Source organism: Carassius carassius, unplaced genomic scaffold (assembly GCF_963082965.1).
Source record: "Carassius carassius unplaced genomic scaffold, fCarCar2.1 SCAFFOLD_56, whole genome shotgun sequence".
Classification (NCBI taxonomy): domain Eukaryota; kingdom Metazoa; phylum Chordata; class Actinopteri; order Cypriniformes; family Cyprinidae; genus Carassius; species Carassius carassius.
The window spans coordinates 1,630,901-1,654,037 of record NW_026775126.1 but is presented as its reverse complement, the minus strand read 5'-3'; the positions used below and the strand labels follow the sequence as shown (position 1 = coordinate 1,654,037).

At 35.0% G+C, this 23,137-nt stretch overlaps 1 protein-coding gene across 1 annotated transcript in view; it reads right to left on the bottom strand.

Moving 5' to 3' along the window:
* Positions 1 to 12,648, bottom strand: part of LOC132136871 (NACHT, LRR and PYD domains-containing protein 12-like) — a 62,324-nt gene extending 49,676 nt beyond the window's left edge. The window contains exons 1-5 of the mRNA XM_059547412.1: positions 12,557 to 12,648; positions 12,342 to 12,479; positions 11,653 to 11,706; positions 8,652 to 10,578; positions 8,309 to 8,482 (exon numbers count right to left, since the gene is read on the bottom strand). Of these exons, the coding sequence (XP_059403395.1) occupies positions 8,309 to 8,482; positions 8,652 to 10,578; positions 11,653 to 11,706; positions 12,342 to 12,479; positions 12,557 to 12,626 (2,363 nt within the window). The 5' untranslated portion in view covers positions 12,627 to 12,648. The remainder of the gene's footprint in view (positions 1 to 8,308; positions 8,483 to 8,651; positions 10,579 to 11,652; positions 11,707 to 12,341; positions 12,480 to 12,556) is intronic.
* Positions 12,649 to 23,137: the final 10,489 nt, after the last annotated feature.

The following is a 23,137-nucleotide window of genomic DNA, read 5'->3' as shown; positions in this document are numbered from 1 at the left end:
CTAACCCCAGCTACGGCCCTGGGTTAAGGTACCAAGACGGAGCAATGCACTGTGTGTACTGTAACAAATAAAACAAGAAGGAATGTGGTTTAAAAGATGGCAAGTAAAATAAAAAGCACATCTGTATGCAATACTGTTTATTATTGTTCATTATAATCCAGAGCGGCCTACTATAAATAATTTTTGTGACCACATCATGTTTTGCGCCAGTAACTGACAAAGTTAGTAGCGTAAGAGCCAACAGTGGAAAAGGTTAGTGTAGTTCCCTGTCCTCAGCAAATCTTCTTGGGGTGAATTATGTCTTATTCCTCTCAGCGCAAAGCAAACAGTAAAAAAAACAAAAAACACGAACAGTATCGCTGCTTTGTTTTCTGTTGTATGGGCGTATTCAAGCCGCGAGCTTCAAGTGAAACATTATAATCTCAATAGAGATTCAATAGAACGTTCAGCTCGTGGGCGTGGTCGCATTAAATATACAGTAGGTGGCCATCCAAAATGCCATTTCTACCGCCGCCGCGTCTGTAAAATGCATTTGCAGCTTTTGAACGCTTAGTGGCGCTTTAACCACAAGTTATCAAACAAGCGCATCAAAGCACATTTCCACAAATAGACGTCAGTTTTGTCTCGCTGATCTGTTACATTTGATGGCTTCAGTCAGGGAAAATGAAAGAAAAACTCTGGTGCATATTTCATATATTTAATGTACTTATGTGCATTTCTTAGAACGAATTCAAGCAGGATAAATGTCAAGCTGTCCCTGAGCCTGTGCTTATATTCTCTCTAAACTACATTGTATTAAACCATATTTTAGATTTGATACATTTAAAAGGTGTGCAGTATTATATATATATTATATGAATTATGTGTTATATTATTCAAAAGAAATTGTGGTTTACTTTGCATCGGAGCATTAAAAGTGGTAGCCTATTATAGGGGAGTAGGCTAAATGGATTAATATGCAAAATGTCAATATTTTCATATATTATGCCTATATTTTAATTAATATTTTAAAATTCCTTTAATAAAACAACATGCATTTTTTTGATTCGTTACCTATCCTTTATTTTGACAGATAACTTCCTGGGATAAAGACATTTGTCTGTACACTGATTAAGAAATTGTTGCATGTTTAGTAAAACGTGAAGCACTGTATAATTTTGTTCCAATTATTTAGGTTTTATTAGCCTAAAACAAGAAACGAATAAATGAAACCTGCACGATTTAGCTAAATCTTTGAAACCCTAAAGAATGGATGGATTAATAAAACGTCCTCACGATTAAACTCAATTCTCTCATTATAATCAACAAAATGCACACAATGTAAATAAGAGCTTTATTAATTGACAACTCAAGTGATTTTAAAGGGAGCCTTCTTTACTTGCTTTTAGGGCTGGGCGATAGCATATGGCCTAAAAAAAATCCCCAATTTTTTCAGACCAAATCCGATTTATGATTTAAATCGATTTTAAAATCAATATTCAAATGACAAAGACATTTTTCAAAACAAGTTTTAATATAGTTCTTTATCATTCACTTACCAGTCAAATTTATAACTGAGACAAGATGATTAAAAAAACAGTAATGTTATTACCTTAATGCTGGAAAGACCTTTATTTTATTTTATTATATTTTTTTGTTAATACTAGCCCATCATGCATCTAACCATCCACTCAGCGGTAAGAGCTGTTCAGATTAAAACTGGCAGCTCCGCAGTGAGTCAGTGTCATGGACGGAGGACAGAGCTAGTGTAAATATATTTTCTAGTCTATATTTACATCTCGTTATGCCGCTGGTTGTAGTGCTGCGCCCCTCTGCACTAAAAGTGTGTCTAAACTTGATGACATCACACTACAGTGTCAAATCATCTAAACGCAGTGTTAGTACATTTCGTCATAAATAGAATATGCATCAGTTCACTTGATGGGGATCGTGTCCAGTGTATCCATAAATGAGTTCTGTTGTCTTTTGTTGGATCACGCCACTTGTGTCCGGTGTAGACCTAACGTGCGTTTTTTAATGGGTTATGTTACAGCCCTGTTTGTTATTAATGTTTTTATTAAATGTCTGTATTGACTGCATGGTCATATTACTGTATTATTTACTGCCATGCGACCTACAAAAGTAAAGCTTGGCGAGTCGATCAACGAGCATTGCTGCAGGTTGATTTTTGGCTGATGTGCTGTGCTTGTGCTGCCGCGGTAATCTTGATTTCAACGGGTGAAACATCTCGGCAGCAGAGTCTGTGAGCAGCAACAACTTCTCATCTGCGTTTAGAGCATCAGCTCCGCCTTCACTCCGTGGATAAAGTATTTCAGTATGTTTGAAATGTTATGTTCATAACGTAGCCTATAAAAAAATAAAAATAACAGGAGAGTTTCAAAGTGGCTTAGGCTATTGTGTGTAAACTTTTTTTCCCTATCACATGCCAAACTAATAACATTGGAAGCATTAAATATTTAATTGCTGCTTTTTGCTGTGCAAATTTTGTTTTTGAGGAAAATAACAGTACATTTTTGTCAGTTATTTTATCTAAACTGATCGATTCATTCCTTCAAGATTTCAAAATCAGATAGCCTACTGATAATGTAGTAGCACTGTAAGATTACATTTGTTTGAAAGCATTATTGCTAAAGCGATTGCATGTGAATGTGCTGTATCTGTTAAAATCATGCTTTAACCCGAAAATAATCAGTAAAAGGAACAGACAAACTATTATAGCCTGTAACATCCCGCTCGACTATTGCAGTCATTGTAACCTTATGATCAAGCTATATAGCTAAATATGTTTAACATGAATTCTTGCTGAATATGCAGTTATATTACTGGCTGTTGGCATGAATTGTACTCGTGATGGAGGCTCTTGGAGTGAGTGAAAACCACGACACTCAGTCAGAATCACACTACTCCACTCATACTCTGCAGCATGTCTCTGTCAGACGAGCGGGGAGGGTTGATCCCTGAGTGGAGCATCGGTGGATGTTAAAAAGAAAAAAGATTTTATTCAAACAAACCAATGTAAATTATACATTCGAGTTAATCGATAAAATCAATTTATCACCCAGCCCTACTTGCTTTTATATAATTTAATAAAAAAATTGCAGCTGCATTTAAATGCAGGTGTGTAAAATATGTGCAAGATTTGCACTGCACGTGTGATGGTAGATGTGCAGCATTTATTCTTATTTGTTTTATCTTCATTACAAATCTTCTTTGGTTTTATTTGGGATAATTGCATGTAAAAATTATTTACGTTGTAATGCATATGCAAAATGTGAATTAATATTCATTAATATTTATAGTTGAATATAACAAATGAACGACTAGAACCAGAAAAATCTTACGTGAGGGCCAGTGACGCGCGGGTCAATGTATTAATAACCCGCACCCGACCGATGTTTTCAACTAACCCGCCCACAACTCGGACTGCAAAAAAATAAAAATAAAATATTGTACCCGACCCGCTTCCTGACCCGCATTTTTAAAAAGCAGTAAATGCTCATCGTAGCATCATTGGGCCATAGGAACGTAGGCAACACTAACTAGGCAAAAAAAAAAAAAGTAATATATTATAATTTTGTCAAGAATTATTAAAAAATCATCAGTAAACTCATATTTTGTACTAAAATAGTCTAGTCTGGCTATGTCTATTTGTATGTTTCTGCAAGGTCAGCAGACATTGAGGCTCGGGTTTGTTCCGGTCCGAGCTCGTGAGCGGAGAGCACATTTCTGAATATCCCGATCCGCTCGCTCATTCCGTGGGGTCTCGCTCAACCCAGAACGGCCCGCTGGTTCGAAAATATGGAAGGAGTCATTTTATTGTTTAGTAATAAACTGGTGTTTTCTGTGTTGCTGCAAAGATGAAGTTGACGATGCGGACTCGCCATGAACGACAGAGAGAAATGCACATTTCATATGGATTACATCATCAGAGTAGCCCGTTTATTTTGGTTTGAATATTTTCGTTTAAAAGAAGACATTTCAAGCTGTAATATATAGCCTATATTTCTCAAATCTGTGAGGCACACGCTGAGTTTAGTTCACATGCAATGCAAGTGATCCTGCCGGCGCCTTTCTTACATTGTCTGCTAGGCTATATATTTGCTTCATATTTATTAAATACGGACAAATGACTGATAAAACATTGATCAAAATTAAGACACAATTTATACAAAACAAAAATCTTTTAAAAAGAGTTTTCTATAAAACAAAACTTTATGAAGTCGTCAAAATCATGTTTTACCAAAAACAGCGATGTTGCTCCCCATGCAGTCTTCTTTGCCGCCTCCATCTCTACGTGCAGACTGAGCTCGTGCGTCATCTTCATGACAGTTATTTAGCCAATAAAGTGTAGACCTATGTATTTCAAAAATGTGTCTAGTACTAGGACCCGACCGACCGCGACCCGAATATCATTAAAAATATTTTTGAATGACTCATAACTGAGGGTAACTGAGGGCGACCACAGGCACCCGCTCATTTTTGATCAACCTGCGCATCACTGGTGGGGGCAGACCAATGTTTAGCCTATAACCAAAACAACAGTCCTATATAAGCCTGTTGAGCAAGTTCGAAAGCCTCATAAGACACTGTCCATATGAAAGAGCAAGAGATTCACACCTTTATCTCGACCCCCACAAGCCATACATAACAACCCCCCAAAAAACCCAGCCCCCTCCAGCTGAACTGAATTCGGTCTGTTTTTTGTCTGTGAGGAGCGATGTGTTTTCATGTTACTGGGCTGAAAAATGCCTGCACTCAGCAGCCCTACTCTTTGTATTCATTATTTTCTCGCAGCCCATATTATTTTCACAAGACCATAATGATAATAACAAATTATCAATTGATAATCAATCATTATATTATGAAAATCATTGTTATTTGTGATCGTGGGTGTTTTCGGAAGGCTTTAAGACCAAGCGGAATCCTCTGCAGCTGCTCCCGCCTCACGGCGCGTGGGACTCGTGCTCAGTGAAGCAGCTTCAATGTCTGCGGTTTGACTTTACTAAATCAGATTGAGGCGAATACAACTTATTAATCATGAGACGAACATTTAGCAAGGCAGGAAAACATTCATTCTAACTGAAGGAAGACGTATTTCATTGAGCTAATGCTGTTAAATAGAGAGTTAAATAGAGAGAGAGAGAGAGAGAGAGAGAGAGAGAGAGAGAGAGAAACTAGGGCTAAGGGTCTAGGGCTATTCTTAAACTTGGATCTCATTATATTGAAGTAAAAATCCAAACACCAGAAATGTTATGCATTTCATGAATACTGAAATGTTATGAAAAGTTAGCATTTTATTTATTCACATGCTGTATGATTGAAATAATATTTTAGTTCACAACTTTAAATTCCATTGTTTAAAAAAAATGCTTTATTGGCAAACGTTTCATAAACCTTCAGTTGTTATGCTCTAAAATCCATGCCATTTGTAATTTTACAGTATTTTCACCTCCTAAATCACTAACCTTTAAAGTCACAATTCTATAATGGTCAGAATTTCTCAGGCCGATGGCATTTTCTTAATGACATTATTTTATTATTATTCATTTATTTATTATTATTTTTTTTAATAATTGTAGCCTACATAAATAGGTAAAGCAAAACAAATATTTGGATCGTTCCTTATTTTTTCCCGAGGCGGATCTGCGCCAGAGCACGTGAAGTGAATTTGCTGCACAAAGTCATTTTCAGATGAAAAAAAAAACAAACATAAAACACCTGGCTAGACTAGATTAGTATGGAAGCATATGGGTAGCAATATTCAATTTGGAATGTAATATGCAAAATGCAATATGTAAAATGGCAATGCATTTCTATATTTACATTTTCCAATACATTTGTGCAACGTATGGTGCAAAATGAAAATGAAAATTAAATTACATAATTTTTATTTGCCATTTCACACACTAGTTTTAATATGTATAATGAATACTAATTTTGTCGCTTTATAAGTTGCAAAATTAAAATGAAAATGTATTACAGAAATGATTAGATATGTATAACATGTTCAAGCAAAAACTGTGGCAAAATTATCATTCAAATGCTGTTTTTCTTAATTGCATTAACACTCACAGTCAAGACACTTACGATTGCATTTTCATTCAATGTCCCGCAATGAATGTAGCAAAATTCAATGTGCAAATTGAAAATGCATTCCGAGCCGGTCACGTCTCCGCCCCCTCCCGCCATGTCAATCACAGCGTGAACAAGGCGGGGCTTGCAGAAGGTCAAGAGACTCAATACTCAAGAAGAAGATTCAAGTGAGACAACATGGAAAAGACAGTTGGTCCGTCTACGTTTTGATCATTTCAGTTTATAGCTTCAATATTTCATTCGCACTTGTGGGCGGAGCTGAAACGCTGCTTTCATCTGATTGATCAAATCGCTCCACCTTCAGCTCTGTCTTTTCATTGAGAGTGAGGAAATGTCGTCATAGCACAGAGCCCCTCCCCTTGATATCACAGTTTCCGCCATGTTGGCAGGACACCGGCAGCAAAACAGGATTGTTTACATGTGTTGTTAACTTGGTAGTAGTGGAGTTTTTTGCAATTCCGCACTGTTTTACCATGCCTGGAAGTTACTGCTGCATTAAAAACTGCTCCAGTACCTCAAAATATACATATGGAAAACATAGGAACAATGTAATACAGTTTTTTTTAGGTTACACCAAGCGCAAAACAGTGGTATTTGGAGAAGCTCTCAGGCATAGAGACCTGGACCATACGCTCCTCTGCATGTTGTTTTTCTCAAACACGCTAAAAAATAATTAAGTTTGTGAGAGGAAAAATATATATAAGTCATGTATAAGTTGCATTTTATTACATTTAGAAATAATAGCGGCTGCCCTAATAATGTTATAATGTACCAGCAGGATTTTTTTAGTTCCCTTCACTTTAAAACAAATCCTTTAAATTTAAGAAATTTATCAGAACAAAACAAGAATTAAAAATATATAATTCTAATGAATAAATATAATTGCAGTATATAATAATATAGGCTTAGGTATAAACAAAATAATAATAATAATAATTTAAAGCCAACATAAGGTAAGGTTGGGCTCTCTCATTCTCTCACTCAGGAGAAATCCAAACGTTTCCATATTCGTGATGTTGCAAAATAGGCTTTGTAGTTCATGCGTGTTTCAGTACCGACGGAAAAAAATCATAATGAGCAATATGCCAAAGTGAAACGCTGCTCGTACCGAATATCACGGTGAATAGCTGCATTTAAAAAATGCAGTGTTAGCAGTTTGAAAAATCAAGAATAATAATAGAGTAAATAATAATTATTGCTAAATGTTGGACCGTTCTCATTTCGCTCTGCATATGGAACCTGAAGATTTTTTTTTTAAACTATATATATATATATATATATATATATATATATTCATCTATGTGTTTGTGTGTGTGTATACATATATATATATATATATATATATATATATATATATATATATATATACACACACACATACACACACACACACACACACATAGGCCTTATATTTATTTACTGTTTAATAACAATAGCATGCATATGATCCTTTGTGTAAAGGTCTTCTTTTAATTTTTGATGAGTAGACTGTAGCCGTAGACTGTAGACTGTACAATGTTATATCATAATGTTATTGTTGTTTTACTTGTACACGCGGCGGTATGCCCATTTAGGTTGTCAACCTACTGTAATGAAGGGAGAAGTGAAACACAGACATCACGTTATTTTCATATGGATTACTTTATCACAGAATATTTGTTTTTGGTAGCACTTGTTTAGTTTCTAAGCGTTTCTAAATGTAGATCACCGCAGACCAAGGCTGCAGACAGAACACCTTGTTTGTTTTCTTTATTTTATAAATGCACAAAGTTTCGTTGTTATTATGTGTGTATACAAGTAAAATTAAACCCTTTCACAGATTTGATTGATGTATTGCTCATATCTGATCAAAATTGAAATTATAATTTAAGTTCTTTTCGGGGTTATCAGGAGAAAATGCCTCAACACGCATATAAGCGAGGATCGACTCCAGAGGGTTAACTGACTGTACACTAATCATGTTTGAACTTTCTCAGACTATAGTTTTTGCTGTGGTATATTACATTTTCTGATTTGTGTCAATACTTTTTATATAATGCTAAAACACTGTTGGTCACTTTCAGAAGTTATAGTTATTCTTTCTTTTACAATATATTATATATCATAATATCATAATATAAAAATCATTCATACATATATTCTACAATATACACAGGAAAATCTGCTAGCAAATTCTTCCACATATTGTAACACAATGATTCAGTGAATGTCAAACCTCAATATGTTCAGCTGACAGTGTGAACTCTTCAGTCCATCATACACCAGCTTCACTCCTGAATCCTGCAAGTGATTTCTACTCAGGTCAAGCTCTCTCAGATGAGAGTCTGACGAGTGGAGAGCTGAACATACAGTTTCACAGCATGTCTCATCAAGACCACAGCCATCAAATCTGCCCAAACAGAAGGATTATTCTGATTATTTTCTTATGCTCAGTGTGTCTGCAATAACTTATTTTGTCCTTCATAATCAGGACAACAAGATATTTTACATATTTTGGCAATTATCTAGTGATGCAGAATAACATATTTGGTCAAACAACAGTCAGTGAAATTACTCACAGTGCTGTTCTGCAGCATCTCACAGCTGGAATGAGTCTCTTGTAGTTTGAAGATGATGTGAATCTCTTTGGGTTGAACTCATCCAGCACCTTCTCTGACATCAGCAGTATATAGGTCAGCACTGAACACATTGAAGATGAGAGTTTTCTTCCCGGATGTTCATCTGAACTGAGGTATCTCTGGATTTCCTCATATAATGAACGATCCTTGAGCTCAAGCAAACAGTAGAATAGGTTGACTGAAGCTTCATTTGAGATAGAGTAACTGTTTAGCTCTTGTTTAATGTATTGAGTTGTTTGTCTGATGCTCTTTGTGGTGTCTTCAGTGTGTGTGATCAGACCTTGGAGCAGGTTTTGACTGGATTCCAGTGTAATGCCCACCAGAAACCGCAGGAACAGGTCTAGATGTCCTCTCTTACTCTCCGTGGCTTTATCAACAGCCTTCTGCAGTAGCCCCTGCAATGTGTTTTTTTCTTCTGGCTTATCAAAGAAAAACTGAAGCTCCTGCAATGTGCTATTTTCTTCCGGCTCATCAGAGAAAAACTGGTGCTCCTGCAATGTGCTATTTTCTTCTGGCTCATCAGAGAAAACCTGGTGCTTCTGCAATTTGCTTTTTTCTTCTGGCTTATCAAAGAAAAACTCAAGCTCTTGCATGTTTTTGTTCAGGTAACAGAGGAACACATGCACTGCAGCGAGAAACTCTTGAACACTCAGATGCATAAAGGAGAAGACCTTCTTGTCATGAAGTCCATCTTCCTTCTTAAAGATCTCAGTGATCATTCCTGTGAACTCAGTGTCTTTACTCACAAAAATGCCACATGCTTTCAGATCTTTCTCATAGAACACACTGTTTTTCTTCTTCAGCTCTTCAAATGCTAGCTTGGCTAACTTTAAAATCATTGTTCTGTTTGAATCTAAGTTCTTTGTATATTCTCTTTCTGCTTTTACGTCATACTTTTGGCTTTTGATGTTCATCTGTATCAGCAGAAAGTGGATGTACATTTCAGTGAGTGTTGTGCTGAAGTTCTCTTCACTGTTCTTGATGAGAATATCCTGAAGTACTGTGGCTGTGATCCAGCAGAACAGAGGAATGTGGCACATGATGTAGAGACTACAAGATGTCTTAATGTGTGTGATGATTCTGGAGGCCAGGGTCTCATCTGTGATTTTCTTTCTAAAATACTCCTCCTTCTGTTGGTCTGTGAATCCTCGCACCTCTGTGAACAAACCCACATACTGAGGAGGGATCTGATTGGCTGCTGCTGGTCGTGATGTCACCCAGACCAGAGCTAATGGAAGCAGCTGACCTTTGACCAGACCTGTAAACAGCATATCTACTGATGATCTTTTCTCAACAATGGCTCTTGTTGATGTTCTAGTATTAAAATTCAAAGGCAGATGACTCTCATCAAGTCCATCAAAAATAAACACTATATTGCTTTCCTTATATAAGTTGGTTTTCTCCAGGCCCCCCAGTTCAGGATAAAATTCCAGCAGAAACTCATGAAGACTGAAATCTTCATCGTTCATTAAGTTAATCTCTCTGAATGGAAGCAAGAACACACACTTTATATCCTGATTGGCTTTTCCTTCTGCCCAGTCCAGGATGAACTTGTGCACAGAGACAGTTTTTCCAATGCCAGAAACTCCCTTAGTCAGCACAATCTTCTTCTTGTCTTCTAATAATTTAAATACATCATTGCATTGGATTGGTTTGTCCTCTGTTTGTTTTTTCTTGTTGATAGCATCATCAATCTTCAGAATCTCATGTTCCTGATGAACATCTTTCATATCTCCCACAGTGATGAAGAGCTCTGTGTAAACAGCCTGGAGATTTGCTTCATTTTCTTTCTTTCCCTCAGAAATGCATTCTGCTTTCTTTTTCATGTTGGCTTTGTGAGTTTCCAAGAATTTTTTCAGAATCAGATCTGATGTTATAAAATATGATTAAGTTAATTAAACAGGGAAAAACAAAAACAGAATAATTTTTTTTTAAGAAACATGATAAAGCTTTTATCATCGTGATCTCTTCAGAATTCATTCAGCATATTGTAATTAAACCACTTTTGAAATGAACACCAAGTTCTTTAAATATACATATATTGTACAAAATGCTCAGCTGTCTCTAAGTCCCGGATGATTCTGACCAATCTGATTGTTCAGTGCGGCTGCAACTTCACCACGGGAGGCGGAGCTGAATCGCAGGTTACAGAGAGATGCAGCACATGTGAGATGATGGAGATTCTGGCAGCTGTATTCTAGTTCATTCAGATTTACTTTAAATACATTGACTTACAGTTATACTGGGTTACAGTGTGTGTACATGTGAAGAAATCGCTGCATATATATTTTCTGTTATTGTTCAGTGATCAGCTATTATTCTTGTATCGATTAAGGAGTATTCAATTAGCATAGCACTGCCTGTTTTTCCTGCTCAATTCAGTGCATTCACTAGTATTCCACTAGTACTCCTTGTTGTGAGATGCTAATAATGCTGCAAATTGGTTACTAGTTAATATTAATATGTTAATATGAAATGCTCTTAGGACTGTGTATGTGCAAGAATAAGATTTTTTAACACTATCTGAGCATAAGAAAAACATTTTATGACACAGTTGTCAGATTTCATTGTTGATTTAAAAAGGTAGCCATAAGCATGGTGAATAGCTTTGGAGAATTATATATTCCTCAATCAGAGACGCAGGAGTTGCACTTGCATGACTGAAATGGCTGCTTGAGAGGCATTTCAAAGAAAGCCGTCAAGTGAAATTACTTGTCTTAAAGGGGATTTGGTAATGGTTTTCAATTTAATTCACTACATTTGTCATGTCTCTATTGAATTAAGCATTTAAATCAAATCATCCGGGAATATGTACTTTTTTCAATGTGAAATTTGTAAACTCAGTTCAGAGGACAGGGCTTCAGGAACAGCTGGCAGTGAATGCATATATATATATATATATATATATAAAATGTTTTGAATACCACTGATAAGACTGCACCTTGTTTTTCGGTGTGTTTCTCTGCTGCCTCTGTCTCTGAGATTTTTCGGGGGTCTGTGAAGAGAGAGAAAAAGGACAGAAGTAAAAAAATGTGTGACAAAATACACAGATACATGAAAGAAAATACTGTAAAGTATGTCTGCATAAGAACAATATGACCATAAATCTCAAAGCCCTGCCAGTTATTCTCCTGAGTGTATTATGAGTCACCATTCACTTCCCTTCTGTTCAGTCACCATGGAAAATTTTGAGTGAAGAAATGTCACATAGCCTCCTGTGTATTTTTTTAAGAAGTTATTTCTCAAGTGATGTATGTTTATCGTCCTTTTATTCCTACCTGCTGTGCTATTGTTTCCATTCCATATTTTTTTGTTCCAACTGTGTTAACGAGTAAGAAATTATTGATTTTATGATTTTATCTTTGTACGCTCTCTGGGGCGACAACTTTCTATCCAAAGTATAAAATGTGTAAATGGCTCAATAAAGATTGAAGATTTAGGACATGACTCTGTTTGTGTGTGAGTGCAGACCATTGCTGACTGAGAAACAATCATTAATGAACTGACGAGGAAGAGAGATCTAATTTTTACATGAACTTTAACAGTAATAGTGTTCACGATCACTCAGCATTATTTCACTGACTGCTAGTGAGAAGTGTGTCTCAGTAAGCACAGTTACAGTGACAGTACCATGTCCTCCAGTGCTGTAGTTGATGGTCACTGGAGCAGTGATGATGTTTCCAGTGAGTACGGGAGCATTTACAGATCCTCCAGTCTCAGCATTCACATTAACACTGACTCCAGTGTTAGCAATGCTGCTCTTCTGGTCTAGAGTACAAACAGAGAGATTCACTACATTTCCTAAATGATAACTTTAACATAACTGATATTCTCTTCTTCTTTACCTTCCTCAAGGTTCTGCTTTTTTCTTTCCGGCTCATCTTGTGTGTCCCAATCCTGCTGACCAGATGCCATCGTCCTTCACCCACTCACTGCTGTTGGACAGGAAGAAAAAGCTTTTAAATTACTCCAATATCACCAGACACTTTTCAGAAATAAATAAGCAACTCTTTGAAAATAAGTAAATACGATTTTGCAGCAGTTTAAAAATATAAGTTATTAAATGTCTCTGTGTGGCTTTATTATTCACTACATTTAAAGAAAAAATAATATTGGGTTTTGTTCCCTAAGAATCATATAAAATAATGATAAAATAATACAATGAATAGAAGAACTTCTCTCACTAAATGCCTGCTATTTGCACCTGCTACTAGGTTTAAAAATGAACATATTTTCAGTTGTAAATGTTGTGAATGTGAAGGATTAATAACAGAATGTATTTAACAAAAGGATCCCCTTCAATTTAATTTTATCATTATTATATGAAATCTATGACACTTATTGTGTCTTCTCTTTACATCTAAAACAGTGTGTCCACAGAGAGGGTTCAATCATTCATATGCTATAAAACTGATAGAAATTTATAATGTTGATAATGTTTTTTTAATGATAAAAAAGCATGTTTAATCAAAATCAACACTTAATAACATATCATATTAAAGCAAGGTTGTTTTTCAATAACACTTGCGTGTTTCATAAGGTTTCAAAGTGGTGTTCCCCCTTTTTGTCAACACTGTCAGGCATACATTAAAATGTGATAAAATCAGGGAATATCAGCTGTTACTATAAAGAACCCCCTGCTAAATTCTCCTCTGCAGAGTACATCACTGTCATACAGGCTGTGGTAAGATATAATTGAAGAATATTTTAAATCCTTGGGCCCTATCATACACCCAGCACAATGCGACGCAAGGCTTGCAATGCATAAGAGTTTTTTGTAGGCTAATTAAATATATATATATATATATATATATATATATATATATATCAACACCTGACTATTCCTCCAAATGAGACTTTAATCAGCCATTTCTAAATATTTCAGTGATCTGTAACTTAAAAATCAGTTGTTACAATATTTTATACAAATACTTTTGAGTTGCTGTTGTTGCCAAAGTAGAGGCTTTACACTAAAGTTTGGAACATGATGTCTTCATTCCTGTCATGCTGTGTCCAAGCAATTGTAAAAAAGATGAAGATCTTTGATTTTGGTATGGGGTAAGCTTATGTGTAAAGAAAAATTAAGCATTTTAGAAATGTGAATTTACTGAATATTGTGTGAAAACAACATGAATTGTGTTGAAGGTATGGTCACAACAGACTGAGCATGTGCTAATTGTGTTTAGAGTTTTGAAAATGTGACTACAGATTGGACAAAATGATGTTAGTAACTGTATTTTATTCTGATAATGGAAAGGCTGCAGCGTATGCAATTGTTGCAGTGCGAAGATGGCTAATCAGCATTGTCTACTTCATCTTTGCATAATAATAATAATAATAATAATAATAATAGGCTACAAGGAAGGAATAACTGACAATATGCCGTTGAATGACAAAAAAAAACACCTTGGTAAGCTATTGTCACAAAGTTCTTGTTTGGCAAAATGAATATAAACTATTCTGTCTTATGACAAGTTAAGTTAGAACAATTTCTATAAAACATGTTTAATATATTTCTACAGGCAGAGGAGAATAGCCAAGCCAAAAAGAAACAATGAAAACACAATGTAACATTCATGAAACCTTACTCAATGTTATGCGCACATGTGACTGGGGCTATAGTGCCATCTAGTGGTCGCTGATTTCTGTGGCTCAGCAGTGTGTGTGGGGCGGTCACACTGCACTTTTCGTTCCATTGACTTCCATTCATACGCATGCGAATGTGTCAGACCGGAAACGCAAGCTCATGCAAAAAATTTCGCATTTCGCTGCGTTCCAAAGTTCAAGTTTGGTGAACTCTGACCTGCGAATTCGCATCACGTGAAGCTGTGGGACAAGTAGAAGATCGATACGTCACTGCGTGACCTCTCTGTACAGAAATTCAAAAATGAAGGAGGCGCTATATAACTTCAGCTGTAGCGCAGCATCCTATTTTATATAATACATATTTAAAAGATTATGAAAAAAAAGAAGCTGCATGGTTCGCAGTGTCAATGGAAACAGGAACAGATGGTACATTTGAATGAGGACGTTTTATAATTTTTTATTGCTTAGGGTGCAAGTATATATTTATATATAGAGAGAGATACAGAGAGTACAATATAATAAGACGCTTTCGACGCCGTCGCAAAAGACACAATACATGCACATATTATTCCATGTGATAATTGAGGAGAGACCATTTTATCTTGCTCCCGCCCATATTCGCAGCGGCGTCCAAAATAATTTTGCACGTTTAAATTCTAGTGTGACCGCCCCTTAAAACGGCAGAATGAAAGTCTCAAAATTCAAATGAATCAACTCAGAAGAGACGTGAATGAATTCAAACGCGTCGCCTGATCCATAAATTCACATTTTAATCGCTACATGCACAAATTATGATCATTTAATACAAACTTTTATTAGTGATATTCACATTTATATTCACAAATATGTCTCTATTTGAACAAAATGCTGCACATTAATGTCATTCTTAACTCTGCAGACACTGGTTGAAAAGCATTTGTTTCAGTATAGTAATGCACATTTGCAAATTTTTCAAATCGTCTACACCTTAATGAATTGCGCTGGCAAAAAAGTTATGGAATTCAAGTTGATACGTCCAACTAGGGCTGCACGATATTGGTAAAAAATGACATTGCGATATTTTATTTATCTGCGATATATATTGCGATATGAAATCTAATCTAATTTTTTCTTACAAACAAAAATGGGGTGAGCACACCTACATTCTCATTTTAAATTATTTAAACATCAGAGTATTATTTAAATTAGAGTAAATTATTTGTTTGTAACTTTAGGATAAGGTTTGAATTTTTGAATTAACATATTAAGGTTTGAATTAACATATTAACTAACATGAACTTACCACGAGCAATACTTTTGTTACTATATTTATTTATCTCTGTTTATCTTAGTTTATAAAAACACAGCTGTTCATTGTTTGGTAATGTTATTTTACAGTGCATTAACTATGTTAACAAATACTGTACAACTTTTGATTTCAACAATGAAGGCTATAGCATAAATGTTGAAATTAACAATGATGTAGAAGTGCAGTTTAGTAATAGTAAATGTTAAATAATGTAGTTAAATAGTTTAACAAATAGAACATTATTGTAAAGTGTTACACATTTTTTTTATACAGCAATTCAGACGTCTCGTGAGTTCAGTGTTGGACAGGTCAGTTGTTTAAACCATTCATTAAATTGAATCGTTTCAAAGGAATCATTAGTTCGCAAATCAAACGTGTAATTATCTCTGCAGTTTAGGATATCGCACAAGATTTGACAACACAGAAAACATTTCATCACTGGATAGTTTTTTTTTTTCTCGACACCATCGTGTCAATTGATTTTGATTAATATGCGAGAGGGAGAGAGAGCAAGACAGCGCTCGTGTTGTTTGAAGACGGTGAAGGTGAGCGCGTGCGCGCCCTCTCTCTCTCTCTCGCTCTCTCTGCTCGTTCTTATATGCACCCTATTAAACTGACAGGAACACATGCAAATGATAAACTTTCACTCTATGATGGTTAAGCTGTGCAATTAATCCGCGAATCACATTCGTCAAGGGCCGGGGAGCAGCTGGCCCGTACAGTTAATGAATAACGGATCAATTATGACAGCCTACATCGCACATCCTGCGATGTGAGTATCGTGGATTTGTACATTGCGATATCGATGCTTAAACGACACATCGTGCAGCCCTACGTCCAACCGTTCTCAAATGACACATTAACAAATTTGACGAAAAGCACGCAAAAATGCATGTGAGGCTATATCTCGGCAACGATTTGGCATATTGAGACCAAACTTGGTGTGTCACACAACTGGTCTCTTTAGATTCAGTGAGTCATGTCGACTCAAATTTTCCTGTGTTGGCATTTTAGGCGTCGGCCATTTTAAATTATGTTTTAAAATGCTGTATTTTTTGAACGCAGCATCGTATCGTTACGAAAATAATTTACAAAAATATTCGGCTCCATGCCCTGAAGGTATTCAAATAGTTTGGTGGCAGCGCCACCTTGTAGTCAAGAGTTATAATGAAATATCACAAAAATGCTAATAACTTTTGAATACATTAGACTATAGAAATGAAAATGGTCTCGCTATTTTCTGTGGGTCATGCCGAGAGCATTGATACCAATTATGCGAAAATTGGCCATACTTCCTGTCTGCCATTTTGATTAATGTTGAAAACCTACTTTTTCAAACTCCTCCTAGATCGATTTTCACCAAATTTGACGTGGATCATCTTCAGACCATGCTGGCAAAACGTTATGGATTTCGTGTCATTATACAAAATGGTTCTCATATAGCCCAGCAACGAATTTGCTGGAAGGGTGCCAAAATGTATTTGAGGCTGTATCTCTGCAAAGCTTCGACATATTTGCACCAAACTTTGTATGTGTTATCGTCACCTCACACTGACCATGCCACATAAATTTGGTAACAGCGCCACCTATTGGTCAAGAGTAATAAACCATTCATTAACGGTTAATAATTAGACTTATTAAAATTCTAATAACGTTTTATTGCATTAGCCTATTGCAATGAAACTGGTCTCAAAATATTCCCTGGCTTATACCGATAACATATATACTGAATATACCAGAGTAAGCCGAACTTCCTGTCCGATTTATGTTGTAAACCTACTTTTTCAAACTCCTCATCAACCGATTTTCACCTAAATTGAATCAGATGATCTTCAGACTGTCCTGACAAAATTATGGATTATGGATTTTGTGTCGATAGACAAAACCGTTTTTGCATACCAATGCAACGAATTTGAGGCATCATGCCAAAATGACACTTCAGGCTGTATCTCTGTAATGCTTTAGCATATTGACACTAAACTTTTTGAGTGTTATTGTCATCTCACACAGAACACATCAAAATGATTTGATTACAGAGCCACCTGTTGGTCAAAAGTGATTGGCCATTTAATCTTTTTACTAGTGGTTGTATTTATGATTTTTCAGCCATTTAAATTACAATCATCCTAAAATTGGTATAATTGCTCATTGTTGCACTTCGTGTGATGTTCCATGCCATGCTTAGCTCCTTAACTTTCCGCTGGAGTGCTTGGCCCCGTAATTGCTGCTTGCAGCTATATTTTTTATTTAGTTATCGTCTGGTTTTCGTCTGTGAAAAAAATCATTAATTGTCAATTAAATGTCACTGCATTTAAATCTGTGTCTGTATTGCATGTTCAAACTTTAAAAATTATTCATATTAACAGGTTAATTAAAAGATGTTTTCTCCGGGAGTATATAGTGGGTTTGGAAATTTTTGAGAAATTCAAAATTAATGCATTACAATTTAACCAAACCCATTCGATTTTACATTAAGTCGACTAAAATCTTATTGTATTTCGTCGACTAAAACTTGACTAAAACAATTCTGAAGACTAAAATATGACTAAAACTAAAATGGCATTTTAAATTAAATTAAATTAAATTAAATTAAATTAAATTAAATTAAATGCATGTAGCAGACACTTTTATCCAAAAGTGACTTACAGTGCATTCAGGCTAACAATTTTTATCTATAATGTGTTCCCCGGGAATCGAACCAGCAACATTGCACTTACTAAAGGCAATGCTCTATCACTTGAGCTACAGGAACACAGAATTCATGTAAAATGAATAAAAGACTTTGACTAAAACTTAATCAAAATTTGCTGTCAAAATGAACACTGGTTTAGAATCGTATGCTTTACGATGTCCATTTTGCTTCAACCGGAAGTTGAGAATTTGCTAAAATTGTCTTGATAGGTAAAGAAATATATATGAGAATAAATGCTACTTCAAGGATACGTTTGGAGTGAGGAATCATTAGAAATACACTTGAAAAATTATGAAAGCTGGTGTGGTCCTTGAAGTGTTTTTCATGTCAGACAGATAGTAGGCCATTAAGGATAACTGAAGGCTGCACTAAACATTGTCAATACTGAACAATACAAATGTTCTGTACGATGTAAACACTATATATTATGCATAGTTTTTTTTTTGTGTATAGTACTGTACAGTATATAGAGTGAGTGATTTGTCAAAAGCTAGTTAGCTAGTAGTGTCAAACATCTAGATTAATTCACAGATTTGCAGATTTGGTTCTGATCTCATTGAGTTTGCTGTGGAGGAAAAGTTAGCAAGATTTCTGATGTTTCTACTTGTACTTGTTATCTCTACTTGTTATCAGCACCCCACTCTTATCCCCATTTCTTTAATACAAAATCTATATGGTCCTTCCATGATAATTTGTCATCAAACCATAATCCTACATACTTAAATTTTGATACTTTCTCTAAAGAAGACCCATATAATTTAAGTATTTTTTTTATCTTCTATTTCCTTCCTTGTATATATCTGGTTACATGTTTTAAATCCCCATTCTAACAACCATTTTTCAACTACTTCTATGGCTTCTTGAATAGTATTCATATTAAAAGACATATTCCTTCCTCTTTTCCACATTATACCATCGTCTGCATATAACCAAGTGCTATTTCCCGGCCACTTTTCTAAATATATCATTAATCATTATATTAAATAATATAGGACGAATCACACTTCCCTGAGGCGTTCCATTTTACACACTTAAAGTTTAAAATACTTTACCACCAACATTAACTTGAATTGTTCTGTCAAATAAAATAAAAAAACTTAAAACCCAATTAAACATTCTTCCTTCTACTCCAATACTCTTCATTTTAATAAGTAATCCCACCTTCCATAACATATCATATGTTTTTTTTCAATATCTAAGTAAACTGTCACTAATCCCTCTTTAACTGCTATAGTATTCATTATATATTTTTCCAGTTTTACTAATGCATCTAATGTTGATCGTCCTTTTCCTAAAACCATATTGATTAGATACCAAGGACACTACACTCAAGTACATAATTAACCCTTGTGCATTGTTCAAATTCACTACCCTTTCATTATATTCAGGATGAAAACACCCCTCTTAATTTAACTGCTGTAATTGCTGACGACGAAAACTTTTTGTGTAAATTATTTTATTATATATTTATTTTTACAATATCACTACGTCTGAAGTTATTAACAATGCTAATGTAATCCAATATACATTTAATCAGAAATTGGTTAAGCTAAACGTGTTTATAAACACTCTGTGAAATCAGTCAGCATAAAATTAATACCAAAGACTGAGAGGTCAAGAGCCCAACAAGAGGAAACACTGGTCTCCTTGATCGTGATTTAAATTTTAAAATGTAAAATTAATCTAATTCAATCAAGCATATTTACGTTTATAATGGGTCTGGTTCTCCTTATTGATAGCAGAAATGTAGTCTGCAATTTAAGGCTGCAAATTCTTTCATTAAGCTGCTGAAAAACTGATTAGTCCACAAATACAAGTTTATTTCAGCTGTTGTACTCAAATGATAACTAATGACAGACCCGGTTTTAAAACACACTGCAAGCTACAGCACAGCGAACTGAAATCAATGTATACTACTAGCCTAAGATGCTGCAGGCCTATTTATCCTAACATTACACAAAGAATGTCTGCAGTCATTCAGTCAGGGACGACTGCACAAAACGTGTAAACTGATAAAAAAATATAAACTGAAATTCTCAGTACCAATTGGTTCTGCGCATGTCCAGGAAACTCATGAATATTCATGTATGCTCCTCCCACTGAAACTGAAAATCTCATAACACTGGGTCAGAGCAGCTTACGTCATGTGCGAGATAACGGAGAAACCCACATGTGCTAATATCCTGCATTCTAATTTTTTTATTTTTGCCGTCCCTTGATATTCACTTATAATTATCAGAGAATTATTACAGTGCACTGTAAAAAGTGATACTCTATATTTACTCAATAAAATTGTGGCAACAGATTACAAGCAATATTATTAATTAAATTTAACACATTAGAATTAATTAGAATTAATCAAATGAGATGCTTACAAGCAATCATTCAATAAGTAAAAAAATAATAAAAAATGTATACAAAAAAGCAATCATTCAATAAGGAAAAAAATAAGTAAAATGTATAAAATATTATTACGAAAAAATTGTATTTATTGGACAAAACAAGAAGCACCTGGCTGCAGCCTGCAGATAGAGGCGGGGTTGCACATGCAAACCCAGCCGATGCCTACTCTGATTGGTTCAATCATCTTTCACGCTCATACATGATAGGAAATGTGTGCGTAGCTGGTGTACACTGTTAAAAAAAATAATACACTATTATTACTTAATAAAATTGTGGCAATAGATTACAAGCAATATTATTAATTCAATTTAATACATAAGAACTTATTAGAATTAATCAATTGAGATGCTTAGAAATTAACCATTCAAAATGAGTTAAATGGCACAAAAAAATAAGTAAAAAAAAAAAAAACTTTCTTTGAGAAAGAAAAACAAAACACTATGCTAATGAATACTGTTGGCATACCAGGCCAGGAGTTGGCGACTAAGAAACACAGTGCAAAAATGTAATTCACAAATTCATGTTTTTTTTTTAATACACAGAGATGACACAGGCATCGTGTTCAAAAGCTAATGTTTTCAAGCCCCCAAAAAAGAGTTATTAAAGATACCTGATGTTAACCCTCTAGAGTCGATTAACGCGTATACTTGTTATCTCCTGATAACCACGAATAGAACTTAAATTACACTTTCAGTTTTAATCGTACAGATAAGAGCAATACATCAATCGAATTTGTAAAGGGTCTTCTTTTTTTGCATACAGACATAATAACAACAAAACTTTGTGCATTTATAAAATAAACATAACAAACAAGGTGTGCTGTCTGCAGCCTTTGTCTGCGCTGATCTTCATTTACAAACACGTCATTAAAATGAACTGTAACTCCGTGAATACTCGACGAAGATACATGAGAGAGATATCTATAGAAAGCTTGACATGTCTACTTTTAAACTAAATAAGTGCTGCCGAAAACAGATATTCTGTGTTAAAGTAATCCATATGAAAACAACGCGATGTCCGTTTTTCACGTCTCCCTTCATTATATCTAATGTGACCACGCCCCCGCGCCGAACGCGCTATTCAGATTATAATCTTTCACTGAATACTCGCATCAGAATCGATATATTGATACTTCAGGATTGATTCGCCCATCCCTACGTTTAAATGTAACCTGAACGAGATACAGCATGAGCCATGAATGTTATGCCTTGACACTAATTCATGCTGAAGAAAAGATTGAATGTCTTAGGAATGTCCAACATAAAACCAACTTTCCAGCCTCCTGGCAGAGACACATTTGATCACCACATTTAGAGCTTTAAATAAAACCATCAAAATTACTTCAGCACTGCACTAAAGCAGCAGGAACTTATCAATGGAATCAAAACAGCGAAAGAAAGATGAAACACTCACCTCAAATAGTACTAGATCTCCTTCTTCCGTGTTAAACAGATCTGAAATCTCTTTCACTTCTAGCAGGATGTGGTCGAGAGAGCTCAGCTCAGCTACACATGAAAGAAAAAAACTAAGAAAAGAAACCATCTTCATCAAATTAACACACCCATGCTGCAAATGCCCACAACACAAAAAAAAAATAAAGAAACGAGATGAAAAACCATGCAGACCAAATTTTAAGGGAACAACAAAGTGACAAACATGGCAATACATGTTTATCAATGTTTGCTCGGAAAGGTGAGATATGTTGTTGCTTATTTTGACATCCTCATCATAGGATTACTTAGCATATATATATATATATATATATTAGACTAAATAAGCTGACGAAATACACAATTACTGTAACTATGAAAGGTTATGTAAGCTACATTGCTAACTTTTTTAAACTGCATCTATCGTATTACAAATTTTTGGTTGCCAGAACATTAGTTTTTGGTTTGTAGATTGTTATTCCAATGTTCCCAGACCTCAAATTATTATATATTCATTCCTACAAACAAATAAAACCGCAAATGTAGATAAATAATCAGCCCACAATACATGTCTTTGTTGATTCATTGTTTGATTGATTATATATATATATATATATATATATATATATATATATATATATATATATATATGTTTATATATTACATATATGTTTATATGTGCTTCTTTGGGATGGCACAATCAAGCGACATTCACTTGCAGAACGCAACTTTCTAGAGGGTACATAAGTCTGAAGTAATGAATTTAGGTAAATGGGTGCAGAGCCAGGTAGTTTTGTAGGCAAACATCAATGCCTTGAATTTTATGCGAGCAGCTATTGTTAGCCAGTAGGGGTGGGCGATATTGACAAAAATTTATATCTCAATATTTTTTTTTCAATGTCTCGATATCGATATTCAGACAATATTTTTCCTTTAATCCTTTAAAGAAATGTGTGCAAATTGGCAAAGAAGATCCAGTTGGTCTTTTGACTTTTGCATTTTACCTATTATTGTATAGAATTACTAG